The sequence below is a fragment of the Chelmon rostratus genome, chromosome 1 (genome assembly GCF_017976325.1).
Source record: "Chelmon rostratus isolate fCheRos1 chromosome 1, fCheRos1.pri, whole genome shotgun sequence".
Classification (NCBI taxonomy): Eukaryota; Metazoa; Chordata; class Actinopteri; order Chaetodontiformes; family Chaetodontidae; genus Chelmon; species Chelmon rostratus.
Window position 1 is genome coordinate 31,939,738 of NC_055658.1, and position 20,323 is coordinate 31,960,060.

The following is a 20,323-nucleotide window of genomic DNA, read 5'->3' on the forward strand; positions in this document are numbered from 1 at the left end:
AAGGTGGCTGCCACCTCTTCCTGTTTCTGCTGCACTGAAAAGCACGTGAGCCGAGCTGTGGGTCGACATCCCAGCAGACCATGGAAGGTCGTGCAGCAGCGCCCCCTACAGACTGCAGCCACCTGAGGTCAGTGACTGACGTGTCCCTACAGAATCGCTTTAAATTCAGAAAACACAAGTTGAATTTATCTGTGCTTGTCATCAGTCTGCGTTTACCTTAGATCAGCAGTTTCTTCCTGGTAACTGCTGATTTCTTTTTCAGGCGGCGCTCCGTAAGTTTGCTGTACTTCTTCCATCTTCTGTCTCGTCTCCTGAAATAACATCAAGAAAACACCAGAAGGAGGTCGTCAGTCTCAAAGATACAGCACTTCATCTATAAAATGTGATCGAACAGAGAACTTCACAGGCACCAGAGGATGCATCCCAACAAAAAAACACCATGCAAGTCAAAGCAGTGGCAGGTAAAGAAAAAACAAGCTAACTGGACCCTGCATGCCACATTTCCACATAATGAAACACAGCAGAGAGACGACGTGCAAGCAGCAGCCCAACTCCAATCACAGCTGATGACTCGACTTACCGGCCCGTCTGTCTCAGTCTGCAGGGCAATGACACCACTTCCCTTTGACTTTTCCACTCTCGTGGAGGAGACAGTCTCTGGGCTCGACCCTTGCCTGGACTCTACCGCTCTTTTGGCCCCGCTCAACTCGTCCATCAGCCTGTCGCGATCGTTCTGGAGGCTGGCCATGGATCTGGAGAACGCCGACAGCTGCCTGCTGTAAGCGTCGTTTTCCAGGACGACCTGCTTCAGCTCCTTTTCCTTCGCCGACAAAGCCTTTGACAGCTCGTCCAGCAGCTTGTTCAGGTCCGTGTGCGCATCTTTGCTCTCCAAAGCTTTCAGTCTGTGAACGAGGACGTCCCTCTCTTTGGCGAACATCGCCAAGTCGGAGGTGACATCCCGCAGACTGCGCTCAACCTTGTTCAAGGCTGCCCGAGTCTCTCTGAGCTCGTCGTCGTATCTGCTCCTCAGGGTCTTGAAGTCTTCGATGAGCTGGTCTCGGTCATTCTGCAAAGCGGCCATGGCTTTGCACATCGACTCGTTCTGAGCCCTCATGTCTTTGCTCTGTGCTTTGGCCTCCGATAACTGCTGCTCCATGTCCAGCTGGTCTTTTGCGAGTTCTGCCACCCGTTGATCGGCCGTCTCCCGCTCGTTTCTCATCTGCTCCACCTCCCGCTCGAAGGCGTCCAGCTCACCGTTGTACTTGTCCTCAGCTTCACCCAGTTTTTTGTCCGTTTCATTTTCCAGCTGCTGGAACTTGCCCTTGAGCTCGTCGGCCAGTGTTTTCTGAGACAGAAGTTTTTGCTGGAGGTCATTACATTCAGCTGCTTTGGCTGCCACCGCTTCCTGCAAATCAGCGATCACTTTGCCTTCGTCCGTCGCAGCTCTCTCCGTCTTTAGAGCCATTATATCGGCTTCCTGCGTGGACACCTGAGCTTTGAGTTGAGAAATCTCTGCTTTTAGAGCACCGCTCGCCTCCTCTTCCTTCTGGAGTTCCAGCCGAGACTCTCTGTGCTGCTTTTCAGCGGCGGCCTTTTGGCTTTCGAGGTTTTTGATCACGTCCTGCTGCTTCTTCAGCAGCACCTTCAACTGATTGTCCTTCAGGGATAAAACCTGATTCAAATCCTCTCTGTACCGAACCAGCTGTGCCCTGAGCATGGCGTTCTCAGAGTTGAGATCATCCATTTGATGTAACAGTTTCCTTATTTCATGTTTAAGGCCTTTGGTGGCACCGCCTTCCCCGTCGGCAGAGCCCTCTTTACCCGATAACCCCAACTGACTCTTTGCTTCAAGTATTCTGTATTCCGACATCAGTCGCTCCCGTTCGCTCTGTAAAGACACCATCGAGCTCTTGAACGACTCCATCTTCGCGGCCATCTGCTCCTTTTCCTGGCTGGACTTGTTCACTTTAATCTGCAGACTTCTGACCTTGGCTTCAAGCCCCCTCAGCTCTTTGTCGGCCTTTTCTCTTTGGTAGCGCGACGATGTCAGCCTGTCCTCGTACACCGCGACCTGGCTGCGATAATTAGCCTGGAGCTGTTCCAGGTATCCTGACATCTGTCCGTCTCTACAGGACAGTAAGGAAGAGATCTCAGCGTCTTTGCTCTGGAGGAGTGTTTTCAACTGTGCAGAAATTCCCCCCTGCTTGTCAAAGTCAGCCTGAAGTTTGTCGTTTTGCGACTGTAAGAGCAGCAGCTGAGCATCAGAGTCAGCGTTTATCTTCTCTACTTGCTGGAGATTCAGCTGCATTTGGGAAATCACATCTTCTTTGTCAGCAAGCTGTCGGAGCAGTGCATTTTTATCTTGGTCTATTCTTTCGACGTGAGCGCTGAGTTCCTTCACCTGCACGGTCAGGAGCTCCACAGTCTCGGCGAGTTCGGCGTTGCTCGCGCTCATCACAAACAGCTGCCGCTGCTGCGCGGCGGCGGCGACAGAGTATTCATTGAGAGTCCTCTCCAGTCTTGACTTGGTCACTCGCAGCTCATTCACCTCTTTATCTTTCACTCTCATGTCCTCGAGGAATCGTTTGATCACAAAGCCCTGTTCCAGGAGCTGGTTGTCCTTCTCGTGGAGCGTCTTTTGGTACAAACTATTCCAAAGTTTGGTGGCCTCTGCACCTTGAGGAGAGGCAGATAAGGCGGACAGCTTGGCTTCAGTGGTCTCAGCTGCTCTTTTTAGAGTATGCATCTGCAGATCTTGGGAGTCCAGCTGTTGCCGCAGTTCAGTCACTTTTTGACTCTCTTTATCTTTTAAGCCCTTAAGTTCATCTATTTGTTGCTGGAGCACAAACTGATTCTCCATGTACGAGTCAAACTGTTTTTCATCTGTATCGTCATGTGGTTTTGTTTTCTCCGCGAGCCGATCCTCTGACTTTTGACTCTGCTCTGATATGTTCAGAGCCAGCTGGTCTCTTTCCGACTCAACCCTTGAAATCTTTTCTTGTGCCTGCTGGAGGAGATTCTTGTGCTTCACCAGCTCAGCTTCCACTTGGTTACTTCTCTCTTCTAAAACCGATATTTTCTCCGAGCTTCTCTTCAGCTCTTTCTGCAGGTGCTCAAAGGCTGACTGCGATGTCTTCAAAGAGCTCTCTAGATCTAAAATCACTTCCTGGTATCTGATGCAGTTCTGCTGCAGCTGATTTATCTCCTGATGCTTTTCCTTGAGCAGCTCTTGCAGCTCTTTCTTCACATTCTTGGAGCCCTCGTTGCCTCTCTGAACCGTCTTGAGCTTCTCCTCGAACTCTCTGACTAATCTGAGCTGCTCCTCCTCTTTCTCTTGGCGAACTTGATTGCTCATCTCTTTACTCGCCGCCAGCTGAGAGGACAGCTGCGTGTTCTGGGTTTGTAGAACAGCCACAGACTCCGTCAGTTCGTCGATCCTTTCGGAGTTTTTGAGGATCACGGTTTCCAAATATTCATTTTCATTTTTGACTTTGTCGGAAATCTCCTGAACATTTTCGAGCTCCTCTTGCAGGAGAGACTTATCATCCTCCAAGATTCTCACCTTCTCGTTTAGGCTAATGGTGTCTTGGCTGTGTCTGTTAATAATGTCTTTGAGCTCTTTAATGCCGTCGTCTTTCTTTCCCAACTGTGATTCGTGATCATTCTGTATCTTCTCCATTCTCTCAGAGAGACTTTGCTTCTCCTTCTGTAACAAGTTGTTGATTTCCAACTGGGCACCGAGTTCTGTTTTCTGGGCCTCGATCTGGGCAGTCAGTGAATTATTCAAACTGAGGGCTTCATCGAGTTTAAGCTGCATGTTGTTTGCATATGTGTTAGATTCCAAGTGCTTCTTTTCCAACGAACAGCTAGATTCTTCAAGCTTCTCTGCCATTTGGTTATTTTCAGCCTGTAACTCAGCAAGCTGCTCTCTGAGATCCTCCGATGACCCACTAAGTCTGAAAATCTCCTCCTCCAACTGTTGATTTTTATCAGTCAGCTGGCGCATCGTCAGTTTGTGGTTTTCTTCAAGCTCCGCCAGTTCTTCTCTAGTTTTCTGATTCTCCTCCTGCAGCTCCTCGATCTTCTGCCGTTTCTCTTTGGAGAATTTGTGCATCCTCTCTTTAATTCTTCCGTTTTCTTGCTCCATCTCTTTAGCTTGCTTCTCCAGCGTCTCCATCTCAGCCTCATGTTTGTGGACTTTTCTGAGGGCTTCCTGCCTCTCTTTCTTCGCTCCCTCCAACAGCTGTCTCATCTTATCCATTTCACTGCTAACATTTTCATAAGCTTGTAAAAGAGACTCGTACTCCTGTTTCAGCTCGGCGTGCTTTGACTTCCACTTGGACAGCTCGTCTGTTTGGGAGTCCTTCAGAGATTCAAGCTGGCAGGAGAAAGCTTGTTTCTGCTGGGTGATGCTTTCTATGGTTAGCTTCAAGCTGTCACAGGCTGCTGATAGGCTGCGATTATCATTGAGGATGCCATCAGCTTGGGCGCTGAGCTCGTCCTTCTCTTTGTTCAGAGATGACACAGAGCTTTCCAGGTCCATATTTTGTTGTTTCAGCTTCAGCACAGAGGACTCCAGAGCAAAGCACTCGGCTTCTTTAGCTTCACGTTTGGCCGACAGCTTTTCTACATCCTCCTTGAGCGATGCATTTTCCTTCAACAGTTCTTTCCTCGAAACTAAAGCTGCCTGAAGTTTCCTTGTTAGGAGAGCAATCTTGCTTTGGTTGTCCTGATCGTTCATTCTGGTGCCGTCTTCTTGAGCTTTCTGAACCTCACCAGCCTCGGTTCTCATCCTTTCAATGGCAGTTTCGTGCATTTTAACTTGCTGCTGTAATTGCAGCTCAAGTGCAGCAATTAGCTTGTCCTTTTCTGAGACTTGAGCCTGAGAAACTAACAAGGCATCATCTTTCTCCTTTAGTTTCACTTCAAAGTTTTCAGCAGACTTGCAGGACAAACTGACCCCTTCATTGTTAACATCTTCCTGTTTAATGCACATTTCAGGCATGGTTACTTTCTCGGATTCCTTCAGTGCAGCTACCTCACCTTTGAGTCCATCAATCAATCTGAAAGCATCTTCTTTTTCTTGCGTTAACAAATCCACACTTCTTTGTTTTTCAGCACAATGCAGTTTTACTTTTTCGAGCTCCTCGATCACAACACCTTTGTCCTCACTGAGCTGCTGCTGGGTTTCTTCTAACGTCTTTTGGATGGCTGCAATTTCCAGGGATTTCTGTGAAACTAAACCAAGTGTTTTCTCCAGTTCCACTTTCATCTGATTACTCTGCTCCAAGAGAGCCTTGTTTTCTTCCATCAAACGTTGACCTTTCCCTTCATTTGCTTGCTCGTGTCGCTCCAGTGCAGACTCAGAGATGCTTAGCCGAGTCTCCAAAGCAGCGTTTTCATTGAGTAGAGCTTCTTTCTCCTGTTGGGTCTGTAGCTCAGCAGCTTTAATTGTTTCCTGATATTTCGCAACTTCTTCTGTTTTCTCTTTTAGTTGTGAACAAGCGCAAGCAAAGTCTTCCTCCGCCACTTGAAGTTTTGATTTCAAAGCTTCTGCTCTTCGCTCCATCACCACGAGGGCCTCGTCTTTAGATACCACCTCAGCAGACATGCTCTCAAATTTGGATTTGACATTTTCTAGCTCTGTCTGAAAGTTTGATAGAGAATGACACTGACTCTCTTTCTCTGCCAGAGACATCTTCAGATCTTGTAGAGTTTTATCTCTCTCCTCCACAAGCTGTCTTAAAGTGTCCAGTTCATCGAGGTCAGACAAAGAGGTTTTACGGAGATCCTCCAGCTCCCTGACCTTCTCGTCGAAGTGTAACTGGACAGCATTTAGCTCGTTTGTCTGCTGACAGCGTTGCTCCAGCAGAGCCTTGTAGTCGTCTTTCAGCTCGGCGAGTTCTTGAGTCAGTTTCTTTTCGTTTTCTTGAGCTTTCTTCATCGTCTCTTTGCGTGCCAGCAAAGCAGCCTGAGCCTTTTTCTGCAGCATCGCCTTTTCGTGCTTCACCTGTGCGAGCTCGTTTTCTAAATCCACGGCAGTAGCGGCGGAGGAAGATTTGTCCTTTAACTCATCTTTACATGTCTCGATCTCGTTCTGAAGCTCATCTAACTTCTGCGTCCAGCTGCTTCTGTCCCGCTCAAATGCTTCTTCTTTCTCAGCAGCACTCGACTGCAGCTGCTCGATAAGAGAGCTCTTCTCCGTCAGCGCTTGCAAAGTTCCTGACAAAGACACTTCTCTCTCATTTAATGTGGCTCGCAAAGTTTGTTGTTCTGACTGTAATTGTTCTACAAGTCTTTCTCTTTCTGTTTTGTGTTTAAGGATCTCTCCTTCTTTGTCAAGAATTTTCTTTTCGAGAAGAGAAACATTCTCTTCGTACATTTTTGCAGCAGCTTGAGCTTCATTTGTTGCGTCCTGTAACTGATCCTGTAAAAGTGAAACCTCAGTTTTATTGTTCACGCTCTCTTCTTTTTGGTTTTCATACTGCTCTATTTTTTTCAACAGATCCTTTCTTAGAATCAGAGCAGCTTGAAGCTTCTTCTTTGTAGCGTCTCTTTCTTTGGACACCTTGGCTAATTCGCTCTTCATCGCATCCTTTTCTTTAATCAGCTCAAGCTTCTCTGAATTCTTTGTCTCGATTTCACTTTGAGAGCACGACATTTGCTCCTCTAACTGCTGAGAGACCTCTTCCAGCCTCTTCATGGAGCTTTCGTGTTCTCGCTCCATGCTTTCTAGCTGCGTCATTAGAGACGTCTTTTCCTCTCCGAGTTTCATTCTTTCATTTGAGGCAGATTCTATGACTTGGGCGATGGACGCATCTTTATCCCTCAACTGCTGACTTAGTCCAGCGAGTAATTCCTTCTGCTGACTTATCTGAATGCTCATACAGTTGATTTGTTCATCTTTTGCTTGTGATTCACTGTGTAAAGACGAGTGATTGACGGCAGCTTCTTTCACTTTCTCTGTTTCAGCACTGAGCTGAGTGTGGAGATGCTCGACCATCTCTTGCAAAAGAGCCACTTGTTGACCCTTCTCCTCTTTACTCCTCTCTCCTTCGTTAAGATCTTTCTGTGTTCTTTGCAACTGTGCGACGGTTTTATCCAGCTCATTCTTCAGAGCATCTACCTCAGCCTGATGCCTTTCTTCTAACTGATTTATCATGACCTGTAAAGAGGATTTTTCTGATCTCTCCGATGTGGTTGGTGGCGAGACACAGGAATCGTTACCTGGATATTCTTTTCTCGCTACAAGATTCTGTAACTCCTGCTCTGCAGCTTTTAGAGCCTTTTGCAGGATATTGTTGTCATGATCCTTTTCCCGGACGGACGCTAGTACCTTCTCGAGCTGAATCCTGGACGCCGATGCCTCCGACTCTTTTGCGCTCAGCTGATCTGAACCCTGCTTCACTGCGGAGGAAGCTTCAGCCAGTTTCTCCTGCAAACTGTCCAAGTCTAGCTTCAAAGCATTAACTTTAATATCTTTAGATTTCATCTCATTTTCAACACTTCTCAACTGTTCTGTAAGCAGATTCTTATCCTGCTTTTCTTTATCCAACACTAGCAGCCACTCTTTCTCAGAGTCCTGCAGAATTTGCTCTATCTTTTGAATGTTTTCTTTTAATCGAGACAGTTCTTCATCTTTGGCACTAACCTTAGCTTGAAGGCTCTCCTTCTCGGACATCATTTTCTTCATTATTTCATTGGTGCTGCTGGACTGCTGCTCCAGTCGAACCTGCAGCTCCCCCTGCGACGCCCACATTTGCTGATGTTTCTTTTCCTGCTCTTCCTTCTCTGCAAGAACTTTTCTGACTTCCTGTTGCAAATGTGTGTTTTCATTACTGACGGCAGTGAGAAGCTTCTGGTGCTCTTCCTTCGACAAGCTAATCTCCTCATTCAGTCTCTTATTTTGCTCTTCTAGCTTCTGCATTTCTGAGACCAGCTGAGACGTGTGTTTGGCCTGGGATGCGTACTGACTGTTAATTGCATGAAGAGCCATTTCTCTCTGCTCGAGGTTTTCCGTCAGCGCGTTCATTTGCGCCACGACTTGAAGATGTTGAGATTTGAGTCTTTCTATTTCAACAGTCAGCAGCGACACGCTTGCTTGATGGGAAGCAAAAGCTTCATCCTTTTCCTTTGAAAGATCTGAGTTCAAGTCTTTCATTTTCTCAAGTTGGTGACGCATCGCAGCGATCTCATTTCTCAGAGTTACTATGGTGGTCTCTGATGTCTGCTGTTCGTTACCGCTATCGTCCAATAACTTGTGAAGGTTGGACACCTCATCAGTCCTTTGGGACAGCTGCTTCCTCACATCCTGCAGCTCCTCTAAGTTAGCTGCATATTTCTCTTGCAGGTTGTTAAAGGCACTTTGTGTTTCTTCTGCTGACTTTTTGAGGCTTTCACACTCAGTGGACAGTAACTGCATCTGAGTTTGTAGCTGTGACACCAGCTCTGTGCTTTCCATGAACTGAGTTTTGAAGAGCAAAGCTTCATCTGCTCTTCTTTGAATATCCTGAAGACACTTTGATTGATCCAAAAGAGCGGCATCTTTTCCCTCCAAAGCCTTTCTTAGGTTTTCCACTTCAGATATCTGTAATTGGAGGGTGTTACTGAGCTTTGTGACAGATTCTTCCAGGTGTGAAACCTGCTCTTTTAAGCTCTCACACTCGGCCTCTTTAGCTTGTAGATGTGAATTGAGATTTTCAACAGAGGCTGAAGAGTGACTTTGATATTCAAGACTTGACTGTTCTTTTTCCTTCAGAGTAGTTTTCAGGATGGTTGACTCGGAAGTGAGACTGTCAACTTGACCTCTGAGTTTACAGGCAGAATCTTCCAGCTCTGAGAGTTTTGCACTTAAACTGATGTTGTCATCTGCTTTCTGTTTCAGCTGCGCCTCCTGCTCGGCTATCCTACTGCCGAGCTGCTGGATCAAAGCCTCCTGCTGTTTCAGGGACTCATCTTTTCCTTGCATGGTCAAGTGCAGCGTCTCCCTCTCTGAGCAGGCAGCACTGAGATGTGCGACTTCTTCGTGCGCTTTGGACAGCTCCGTCACCGTTTTCTGAAATTCAGATTTTAATTTAGCGTTCTGCTCGTTCAGTGCTTGAACGCTATCCTTTAAATCAATCATCTCTGCCTTCCTCTGGTCCTCCTCCTGTGTTAACTGACAGTTTTCCGCTGTGAGTGTCTGCACAGCGGCCTTCAGGTTGGTAATCTCAACCTCCATCTCTGCAGCACTCTCATTCATGGCACCGAGCTGACTGCTGAGGGAAATCACTGATTCGCTGCGTTTATTCAGCTCATCTTTGTGGAGCTGAAACTCGTTTGTTGCTTCTTTTAGAGCTCGCTCTTTTTGCTCTATCTGCTCTTTGGCCTCCGAGCACTCTCGCCTGAGTGACTCTACGTCAGCCTGCATCTGTGAGATGAGGGTTTTCTGCAGCGTGACTTCATTCTGATAAACATCACATTCTTCTGCTTTCTGCTGAAGCAACGTGTCTTTCTCCACCAGGCCTGACTTGAGGACAGATCCTTGCTCCTGGAACATGGACAGAGTTTCCTGAAGCTGCAGCAGCTGGTTCTGCTGAGCTTCCAGCTGTGAACTCTGCTCCGACACGCTTTGTTCTTTCTCATTCAAGGACGCGTTGAGTTGACTCACTTCCTTTTTAAAGGCATCCACTTGCTCTCGTAGACTTTGAAGCTGTTCGTCTCTCTCTGTTAACCTTTTCGACAGATCAGCACATTCAGTTGTTTTCTCGTGCAACCCTGCAGATGTTGAAAGTTCGCTTTCCTTTAATTCATCTGCTGCAGAAGTGAGTGTCTCCTTTTCCTTCAACAGACCCTCAATTATTTTCTGATTTTCTGAGATTTGATTTTCCAGCTCAGACTTTTGTTCTTGGAGTGAACTCCTCTCAGCGGTTAGTTCTGAAACTGACTTGATGTTCTGTGCCAGCTCGTCCTGTAGTCTCTGGTTGCTCTCTGTCAGGCTGCTGATTTTCATGCTGAAACTGGAGTTCTGTTCCAGAGCTGCTTTGAGTTGTCCATCGAGGTCCGACAGAACCTGCGTTTGCTGAGCGAGCTCCTTTTCTCTGGACTCACATGCAGCACGGAGTTGGTGGTTTTGCTCCGTCGCTGCCTGGATGTAACTGTTTAAATTAGCCAGCTCTGTTTGCCTCACCTCTAATTCAGTCTCAAGCTTTCTGGCATTTCCTTCCATGACACTGATCTGCTCACTCAGAGACTTAACAGTCTCGTTTGTACCATTCAGTTCTTCTTTGTGTTTTTCACATTGTTGTTTGACATTTTTCAACATCTCTTCTCTGTCTTCTATTTGCTGGCGAAGTCGTGAGCGTTCCTCGTTAAGTGATTCAGCTTCTGCTTGAAGCTTGGACGCAGTGTTTTTCTGCTGTGTGACTTCATTCTGCAAACGCTGGTTCTCTGCATCCTTCTCCATGATGGCAGACTTCAGACTGCGGTCCTGTTCTCGGAGCAGGGACAGTGTTTCCTGGAGTTGGCTTTGCTGGTTTCGCTGGGCCTCTGCTTGTGCTCGCAGATCGCTGACAGTCTGTTCTTTTTCTGCCGCGTCATGCTGAAGCTGGTCTGTCTTAGAGGTCAAGCTTTGCACTCGCTTCTGCAGTTGCTCTACCTTCTCCTCCCTCTCCCTGAGTAGCTGGTTGAGATTATTACATTCATGTGTTTTTTCCAGCAGAATTTCTGAGTTTGAGTGTGTGCTCTGCTCAAGAACTCTATTTAACTCATTCGTTCGAACAGTCAGTTCCTCTTTATCTTTTTGTAGCCCTTCGATTATTGTTTTGCTTTGTGAAAACTGCGTTTCCAACACGGATATTTTGACTTGCAGCGATTCCTTTTCAACTGTAACTTCTGAAACAGTCTTTACACTTTCACTTAATTCCACTTCGAGTCTCTCTTTTTCTTTTGTAAGGTGATGTACTTGATTCTCAAGAGTGCGGTTAAGTTCAAGAGCAGACGTACCCGTTTCAGTGAGCTGATTTACACTCTGCTTCTGCAGCTCGAGCTCTTCACTCAGCCCTTCGAGCTTTTCTTGCAGCTGCTTTTTCTCAGTCTTCAGGCCTTTTAATAGGTTTTTCAGTTTAGACACATTTTCAGATTTGCTCTGAAGCTCACTGCTCAATTTCTCGTTTTCCGAATCCCGGACTCTCAGTTCGGTGTTGAATTTCTGCCTCTCGTCCTCGGCCTGTGATGCTACGGTTTCCAGTTTCTCTCGCATCTCCTTTTTGATGCGCTCTTCACTCTGTACTTGCTCGTTTAGTTGTTTGGACAATGTTTGCATTTCATCATTGTATTGTTCCACCTGTGCTAGAAGTTTGTTCTGCTCCTCCTTGTAGGATTTGAGCTCTTTCTGATACACCTGTTCTTTATCATGAAGCTGCTGCTGTAGTTGCTCATTGCAGGTGTTTCTGTCCTTGAGCTGCAACACAAGTCCGTCAGACTCCTGCAGCTTCTGGGTGGATAAAGTCAGCTGTTCCTTTAGTGATGTGACATGTGATTCACATTCAGAAAGGTGATTACGATGGCTTACAACCTGTTTCTGGATCTCCCCTCGAAGCTCCTGAATAGTTTTCTTGTCCTCTTCAGCTTGCTTTATCAAAAGTTCAACTTCAGCCACCTTTGACTCTCTCTCCTCTTTGGCTTTGATCAACTCCATCTCCGTATCCTTGAGGTTCCCGACCAGCTCCGTCATCTTGCTATCCAGTGCATGCTGGTCTGAATTCTGCGACTCTCTGATGATCATAGTCTCCCTCTCTGCCTTTCTCAGTGCATTTTCTACCTGAACCAGGTTCTCCTCTTTGAGCTTGAGCTCCTGCTTCAGCACCGTGACCTGTTCTGCAAATTCCGCCATGTTACCAGAGAGGGTTGATATCTCCTTCTCCTTTTCCAACAGCGAGTCTTTAAGGCTGTCGATTTCCCGCTCGCAGCTTTGAAGGTCATGAATGAGTTGGGCTCGTTCTTCCAGGTAGGCGGTATTCAGCTTGTCCAGCTCTTCGTTTGTCTGATCGAGGTCAGTTTGTAAAGCTTCTATGGTGGCTTCCTGTTTTTGTGTCTGAAGATGAGAAGATAAAAAACAACGATGAGTGCAACAGAATTTTGATGACCAGAGCAGAGGATTCATTAACTGCAGTCCGTGCACGCAACAACAAATGGACAAAAAACTACAGAAAAAGGTTGCTCACAGTAAGTGAAACATTTCTGAACATTCATGTTCCAACTCATAAAATCACACCTTGTCCTTCAGCACGTTCAGCTTCTGCGTGAGGTCGACAACTTCTGTTTTCAGCTCAGAGCACTGTTTCTCTGAGCTGATGCATTTACTGGAAACACTCTCAAGCTGCAGGAGATAAAACAACAAAATGAACTGCCGCTCAGTATCGAACTGGGACAAACGGCAGAAAAGATGGCGTCAAAACTCTTACGGTGTGCTCGGCCTGAAGGAGCTTGTCGGACACCTCTTTGTACTGAGCTTCTCTTTCACTCAAAGATTCTCGGAGGCCGTTGATGAGCTCAAGTTTCTCAGACGTCTTGGCCAACGTATTCTCCTTCTCGATGAGTGAGCTCTCCAGGCACTCCTGTGTGCTACTCAGCCTAAAAAACACGATAACGGGTAAAAGAGACTCAGTTACAACATTTAACACTTTACAAATAGAAACACAAACTACCAGGCAGCCTGCAGCACAGTATCAGTGTGTTCTGCAGGCGATTTGGTCCAGGTCCTGGTTGTGTTTTGGTGTTTTGTCACAGCTAAATAATTTGCAGTAATGAGACGAACTCTGAAGACCAAACTGTAAAAACTGTTTTAAAAAGCATCACACACCACTATGAGAACACTGCTGACCTTCTCCATTGTCTTCTACTGTGTCTATTCATACAATTATGAATGCAATATCATTTCAGAGCGTCTCCTGCTCACCAACGGTGCTGAACCTGTGACAACACAAAGGATCTGTGGGTTTATGATGCTGTGTGCTATGATGCCACATGAAGGATCAGGGCTGCTCAAACAGAAGATCTCTGAACAGGAATCAGCCAAATACCACATTAGTGTGACAATGCAAGTGTGATGATGTGAAATATTATGGTGGCTCATGGTTTGATGTGTAAACATCTTCATCCCTTTTACACACATTCTAAGGGTTGATTTCACTGAGTCGAGCTGCCCCAGCAGACTCCATCACTTGGACTGGTCTGATCACACTGAAAAAGAGTTTGTGATGTGAAAGAGTTTGACAGTCACAGACCAAGTCGTCAGCTATCATGAGACGGTGGCGTTACAGGAAGGTTTGGGCAACTTATTTCTTCATTTTGTAAAACATAACTGAACCACGTGGCTCAAAAGCAAAAACTGACTGAAGTTCTCCGACACTGATACGATGCTGAAGCTTGGCCTCCAAACTATGAAAAGTTAATTTACATTTTAAACATTTTTTTATTGCTAATGTAACAGAGTAAAAGTAGTGGTATGATTCCACTTGCCATTTTATTAACAAATACACACATACACCAACAGTTTAAGTTGCCCGAGGGTCATTGAAGGCAGCAGCCCTGTCACCTGGTGTCGTGCAACGCGGAGGATAGCAACAGTTGCACCTCGCCGTCCTCTGGGTATGTATGAACACCACGAGCTCCGCTGGTTGTTGTGTGTGTGTGTGTGCTGCTGCGACGGGGACTGACTGTATATGTGTTTCATAAACCAGGACCAATAAATGGCGTGTCTGGATGCCAACTGAAATGAGTCTGTGGCTATCATATTAACACAAGAGTAAGACCGCTACACTAAAAACATGAAGGTCATGAAGGTGGATATTACAGGTTGAAGAACTGTAATGAGAACGAAACATACAGCTTTTATAAATGTCAAATCTTTGGCTCAGTATCCTGATGTATTTCAGTGTGGTTGGAGGTAGCAGGAGTCATTTCTGCTGTGGATCAGCAGCTTACCCTTTGAGCTGTTCGTTGAGACTGCTGACCAGCAGCTGATGCTTCTCTGCATCTCTGCTCTGCTGACTGCGGACGCTGGACAGTTGGCTCTGTAGTTTCTCTGACTCGTTCTGTGGTGGCAGGAAAAGGAAGATTAAATTCTTAAAGCGCTGAATAAAGAAATCCTCACTGCACACAGACGTAGGCGACAGCAGACGCTCTGGAGAGCAGCATCGAAGGACTGTTGTTAAGTATCGATCAGAAAAGTTCTTGAATATTTATTTTCCTATTGAACTTTGATATGCACCCGTCTGACAGTTAAGAAGTCAAGCAGTGTGTGATTTACGACACCCAGTGAGTCTGCGACAGAACGTTCTACTTGCTTAAAACATTATTTGAAACGGAGATTAAACAAGCACACCACACCATTAGCCGTCACCGCCAGAGGTGCTCTCCAGCGCACACATACATGAGAGACCCAACACACCTGAGAGACCCACAACGGCTGCTCATCTTCATCTACATCAAACGTCACCTGTGTTAGAAGGGTTTGTTACAAAATCCTAGTCCTCAGGAGGGGAAACATGCAATTCACTCATAGTTTACTCTGTTTTCATCAGCAGGTAATGACTAAGAGTCTTCACAGAGTGAGTGTACGACCGTACTGAATGAGAGAAAGGCTGCTTTGATTTAACACTGGAGCTACGACACAGCGTGCGATGTCAGGCGGGGTTTAGAACAGTCCGGTTACCTGTAATGCCTCGATGCGAGCCTGCAGCTGCAGTCGATCCTCCAGGTCTTGACAGCGCTCCTCCAGGCTCAGTATCTGCTCCTGCAGTTGGTTTCTTTCCAGCTCCAACTCCTCCACAACAGACCGCAAACCGTCTGGAATCATCCAGCAGAGAACAGGTGTCAGGGGAGTGAAAAGAATACGTGTCAGCAAGTCACAAATAAAGGTGGAAATATCTGCACTTTAACAGCATAATGTAGATTTCCACTGTACAAACCATCGGCAGAACAACAGTCACGTCACAATCGTCGCTCTGCTGCTCTGACGTTCTCCATCTACACTAATACTGACTCTATAACTCATTAATTCTGCCACTTTCTCAGCCGTTACCATTTCTGAAACACTTCCTGCACAGACGTTTCAGATTAAAAGCCTTTCAATGACTCAGAGGGAATAACTATCTGAGAATTTACTGTTTTGTAGGGCTGTCACTTTTATTTAAAAGAACAAAAAATCAATATTCAATAAAAGATGACCTGTCTTTTTCACAGTTTATGAGCACAAGAGGCCGTTCCTCATACACAGTCGTGTTAATCAGGACCCCAAATCAAAGATTTTGTATTCAAAGCCACAAATGGAAATAAAGCGGAGGTGAGGCTGTTTGTTGAATTTTGAAAATGGAAAATGCTTCACGGCAACGTTGCCACGACAACGATTTTAAGTTACCCGTGAGCTTCTCAGCAGAAATTAAATAAAAGGCTTGCTTCAATTGTACAACATAGTTTACGATTATTAATTGGTTTTTACTAATTCAAACAAATTGCATTTATAAAATGTGACAGTCCTACTGTTTTGGTACAATTAGAAAAAAGTGGATCAGGAGGAAACCATGACGACAGGATGCAAAGTCTGTGAGAAAAGTGCACTGAAAGACTAATTCATTGCAATGAAAACTTTTTTTTTTGATTTTTCTAGATCATTGCTGAGACATTTTTTTGTTTCATGACAGGCAGCAGCTCAAAAGACAAAAAGACAGGATGAGAGGAAATGAAGAAGAACGAGCAGGACATGCAAACAATGAAAAACAAAACTTACCACAGACGAGGTCCTGCAACCTACATTTACATGATCTCACAAGAACTCAGTGGACTAATCCAACAAACACCAGCCAGCTCAACCAGCATGCACGTGTCCAACGAAAAGACTGCAAACTGATGGGGGTGGAAACCAGTGAATGAGCCTCTAACGCTTTGGACTACATCGATCGTCCCAGAGTTATTTTTAATGAGTGTGAGATGAGCTTCACTTCAGCTTCACCCAGCAGGTGAGTCCACGGGTGGAAAGGCTGAAACAAGCTAATCCCTCCAGTTTGTAAAAGACAATGACCCCCATATAGACAACCCAGGTCTTACATTCACAATACTGGTTAGATTAACAAAAAAGAAAACCAACCAACAGCCACAGTCAAACACTTTGGAGTGTTATGGTGAAAACAACAAAATATCAACCCAAAGGCAACTTAGGTTTCCCAAAGGAACGTGCTGATGACCGTGTGCATGCCGGTGGAAACTGTCTAGCGGGTCTCACACCTGTGTCAGGAGTACTGTACTCGGGCCACCAACCTCCCATGTTCTCTCCCTCCATCGGGGTCGTGCTCTCAGAGGTGCTCCGCGGGTCCTGCCCATCAAATTCAAAGTCCTCCTGCAAGAGGGGTAAACGTATTTAAAGCAGGGCGGCGGGTTATGAAACATCAGTTCTTATAACATGGTCTGGGTGAATATTCGATTCTGATTGGCTGCAGGGTGACCGTTAAAAAGTGTTATAGGACACCTATAAAAGAAGTTCCGGTCAAATAGCCTGATTGTTCTAAATTATTGCGCTGGCTCAAATGCTAGTTGGTAACCGTGGCAACAGAAACTCAGAACATACTTTAACATACGTTATTTCAGAGTTTATTTATCACAACGGCAAGACAGTAGACAAAACATGAGTGATTTTATGGTTTCATTTAACCTATTTGGTGAATTTGATAATTGTGGATAATATTTATAAAAACGATTGACTTACTTGCTTGATACTCATTTAATGATCAGAGTGAGGCTATTTCTTGCAATAAAAATGATTTAGGAAACTTTCTGTGGATTCTTTGAAACAAATTTTCGCATCATCCTCTGGACAAACACGAGCGGTAAGAGGTGCACTTGTCCTCTGAAATTATGCTTTGTAACGTAACATAACGTTAATCAATCATCTCACTTCCCTCCACTGATCAGGCCTAATATAAGAGCTGCGGCCGACTGAGCTGCAGGTTCTGTGGCCAGAGCTGGTTACCTTGGCAACGCGTCACAACGAGAGATAGTAAATAGTCCGCTCAGCCGCTTCTTGTGAAAAACTTTTAACGTTAAAAAAACAACATTAAGGTTTTCATAATTGATTTAATATTTATTCTTTTCGTAAGTGACCATGGTATAAGCGGGATAATGCCCTTCGAGGTGTCCATTATCACAAATTAATGGACGACGCGGACGCAACAATGGTTCACACCACTGCGTCGTCCATTCATTTCTGATAATGGACACCTTGAAGGGCATTATCCCTTACTTCAAGGATAACTACATCCTGATCCAGATCTTTATTTAGACATCAGTTATTAGTAATGATTCATTCAAGAGTATTAGTCCCCAGTCAGTGTGACCATGAGGCTTCCAGTATCTTGTGCAAAGACTGCAATTCAAATTGCTGCCGTTCATCAAAAACTGCATTTCAGGGGGAAAATATGGCCTGTTAATATAACATTTAATTACTTCCTGTAAGAGTAAAAATGATCTTCAAAATCAACTACAAAGAAATTATGCTTTCAGCTGAATATCAGGTTTATTGTGTCACTCACAGCCTGACTTCCATATTGTTCCATGAATAAAATATTTAGGTTCAGGTTAGTGACGGTTACAAAAGGAACGGCTGGACCTCCACCGCGCTGACTGTGAAGCTCACTTCAGCAGACAGAAGTACCGACAGTGCCTCCCATTAGCATTAATGCATTTTAAAGGTTTGTTTGGGTTTTAATCTAATCTGACCTGTGCTTTTTCACAGAAAGTGGTGCAGTTAGCATATTTGGAGAAGTTGCTGCTCTTTGTTCCGTCAGCTGGAACAACAAACAAATGTCTGAAAGTACGCCGGGACCGCCACATTAATGTCGGCCCATCCACCTACCTGCAGGCTTCGCTGGGCCGGAGCCGCCAGCTTCTTGACCCTGTGTTGGCCGAGCCCCCGAGCTTGAGCCAGCTCCTCCTCCAACTCCTGCTGCCGAGTGGCCAGTGCTGGATCGGAGCAGCCGGGAAAGAACCAGTCATCCTCAATCAGTTTTGTGCCACAGGGGAAGGGGACGGTTGGTTGGATTGAGGATGTATTTATGGAGGGGGCGTGGAATAAATGGGCAGGACAGAACGATAGCAGAGTGAAAGAAGACATTTTTTGAGGACAGGATGATGGAGATGAAGAACAGTTGAGTGTTTTGGCATAGATGGTGTTGGTGATTTTGATGAAGACGGAGATGAGGCACTTTCAACACCACATATAAACTTTTTAACAAAACAGTTTCATCCAAAAGCGAAAGCAACAACAGAGACAGACTGTAAGAGGAATATGGAGACAGACCGAGAGAATAAAGGATGCAGAAAGAGAAAGTTACTCAAACTCTGGATATCTAAGCACTTTTGTGTTTGCATAAGGTGTGTGGACCTGAGAAACACTTCAAAGGCAACATTCCGGTCAGAGCCATGCACACCTGATTTGCATAGCAAAGGAAAACAGCATTCAAACATGTGGGAGACGGAGAGTAAAAGTGGCCGTGGGAGGAAGGAGAGGGCCCGTTTTCATGAGTCACACTTAAAGCCGATGTTTCACCACTGTTCCTTCAGCAGGGACAGCAGACAGTTATTTAGAGAAACACAGGCCGGGTGCAGATCTGAGGGGATCCTCGCAGTGCTTTTCATTTGGATTTTCATTTAGCAGCACAGGATGCAAGCAGGGTAATGCCGGATTGATTAGACTGAACAAAAACATGTTCCCATCTGTTTTGTGACAACAGGCTGATTTTTGATGTGTAGGGGAGGGAAGGGGGGGGGGCAGCTCAAAGCAAAGGGTGGGGCAGAAAAAGAAAAGGAGTTGAGTGGGTGAAGCAGTGGTCAGTGTGGGTTCAGTGTGCAAGCACGGTGAAGCAGAGATCAGCTGTATTCAATAAAACCATGCAGGTAATACAAGATTATTCAAAGAGTATAGCACTGAATATAATTTAGAGCATGCACCAGGGGGGTTACATCATTTACACTAATTATATGGAATGAAACCAGTCTGAGCCAGTCTGCCTCATACTGTGCATTTCACCTACACTGACCACAGCAGCTGGGATTAAACATGGAGGATGTAAGAACAGTGATTATTATTCATGAAGCTGACAGTTAGTCCTCTGCTGTATCTGACAGGTAAATCCTGCTGTTTCTTCTTCTGATGCCTGCGAATGCCGAGCAGCAAAACGTTTGTGATCTGATGCTTTCAGTGAAAAACCTGAAGCATGCCGTGTGTCTGTGCTTTACTATGAGGCTGTTTACACCTGCCATTAACATGCATCGAGGGTGACCTGATCACAGGTGGACGGCTCTGACTACGACTCTGAATGCAAGACACTCGGCGGTCTGGGACACATAAGCCCACACTGTTTGAGCAGTGTGTGCGCTAATGTGTCCTGGGTCACGCTGAAGGACCACCTACTCGACCAAACACGCTGTCTGACTTCACTTGGTTCACTGTAATGCAAATTACATGCTTGAGCTCTCTTACCTGCCAAGAAAAGCAGCGGACGGACGGTCTGTTTCAACTGATTTCACCATTTAACTAGTAACCATAATAACTCCAGAGTCCGTTAAAAAATGTGCAATTTTGAGAGTTGTTGAGTGAAGAGAAACTAATACACTTTGTGAAACGGCTACATCTCAATCATTCGTGCCTTCTTGTAAATTAAGTATTAAATGCAGTATATTAATCTGTTTGCTTGCTGGTTAAAACATTGTCGTGGTGACGCATTAGCTCGTGTTTATTTGCATAAAAAGCAGCAGGGAAGCTGAGATGTGATGACAAGTGGCGGATTGAAACAAGACGTATGTGGAGACGTATTGCAGTGGCAGGTGTGAAGTGACTTACTAAGAGCTGTCCGCCTGTGATAAGATCACTTAGGATGCATGTTCATGTCAACAGGTTGGGCAATATATAATAAATCAAAAGCCAACACTTAGACCTTCGTTGACCTTAGAGCCAACTCTCTCTTTAACTTAAGGCTTTATAAATAACATAATGGACACTCTGCCAAAAGAGTTGTAAATGATATTGCTCAGCACCTACTGATGATGACGAAGTTGTCGTCAACATGTTTATCTATACTGCTGATAGGATCCAATGTAAATCCCATCTGACTATGAAACAGCATGTATGCTATTGTCACCTTAAACTCCACATCAGAGCAACTTCTGTATCACACACAGACTCACAGTTTCCACTTCAACAATTCCTAATAACAGTATTTTCAGCAGCACCAACAACATTAGCGAGTTAGTGTTTATGCTTCCCTTCACTCGCTCCACCTGAATTAAAGCA

The 20,323-nt window shown here is 45.4% G+C and overlaps 1 protein-coding gene across 1 annotated transcript in view; it reads right to left on the bottom strand.

Moving 5' to 3' along the window:
• LOC121614514 (golgin subfamily B member 1-like) overlaps positions 1-20,323 on the bottom strand; it is a 37,714-nt gene that overhangs the window by 4,120 nt on the left and 13,271 nt on the right. The window contains exons 15-22 of the mRNA XM_041948459.1: positions 17,888-17,994; positions 16,297-16,375; positions 14,696-14,829; positions 13,966-14,075; positions 12,444-12,612; positions 12,254-12,358; positions 7,652-12,073; positions 217-311 (exon numbers count right to left, since the gene is read on the bottom strand). Of these exons, the coding sequence (XP_041804393.1) occupies positions 217-311; positions 7,652-12,073; positions 12,254-12,358; positions 12,444-12,612; positions 13,966-14,075; positions 14,696-14,829; positions 16,297-16,375; positions 17,888-17,994 (5,221 nt within the window). The remainder of the gene's footprint in view (positions 1-216; positions 312-7,651; positions 12,074-12,253; positions 12,359-12,443; positions 12,613-13,965; positions 14,076-14,695; positions 14,830-16,296; positions 16,376-17,887; positions 17,995-20,323) is intronic.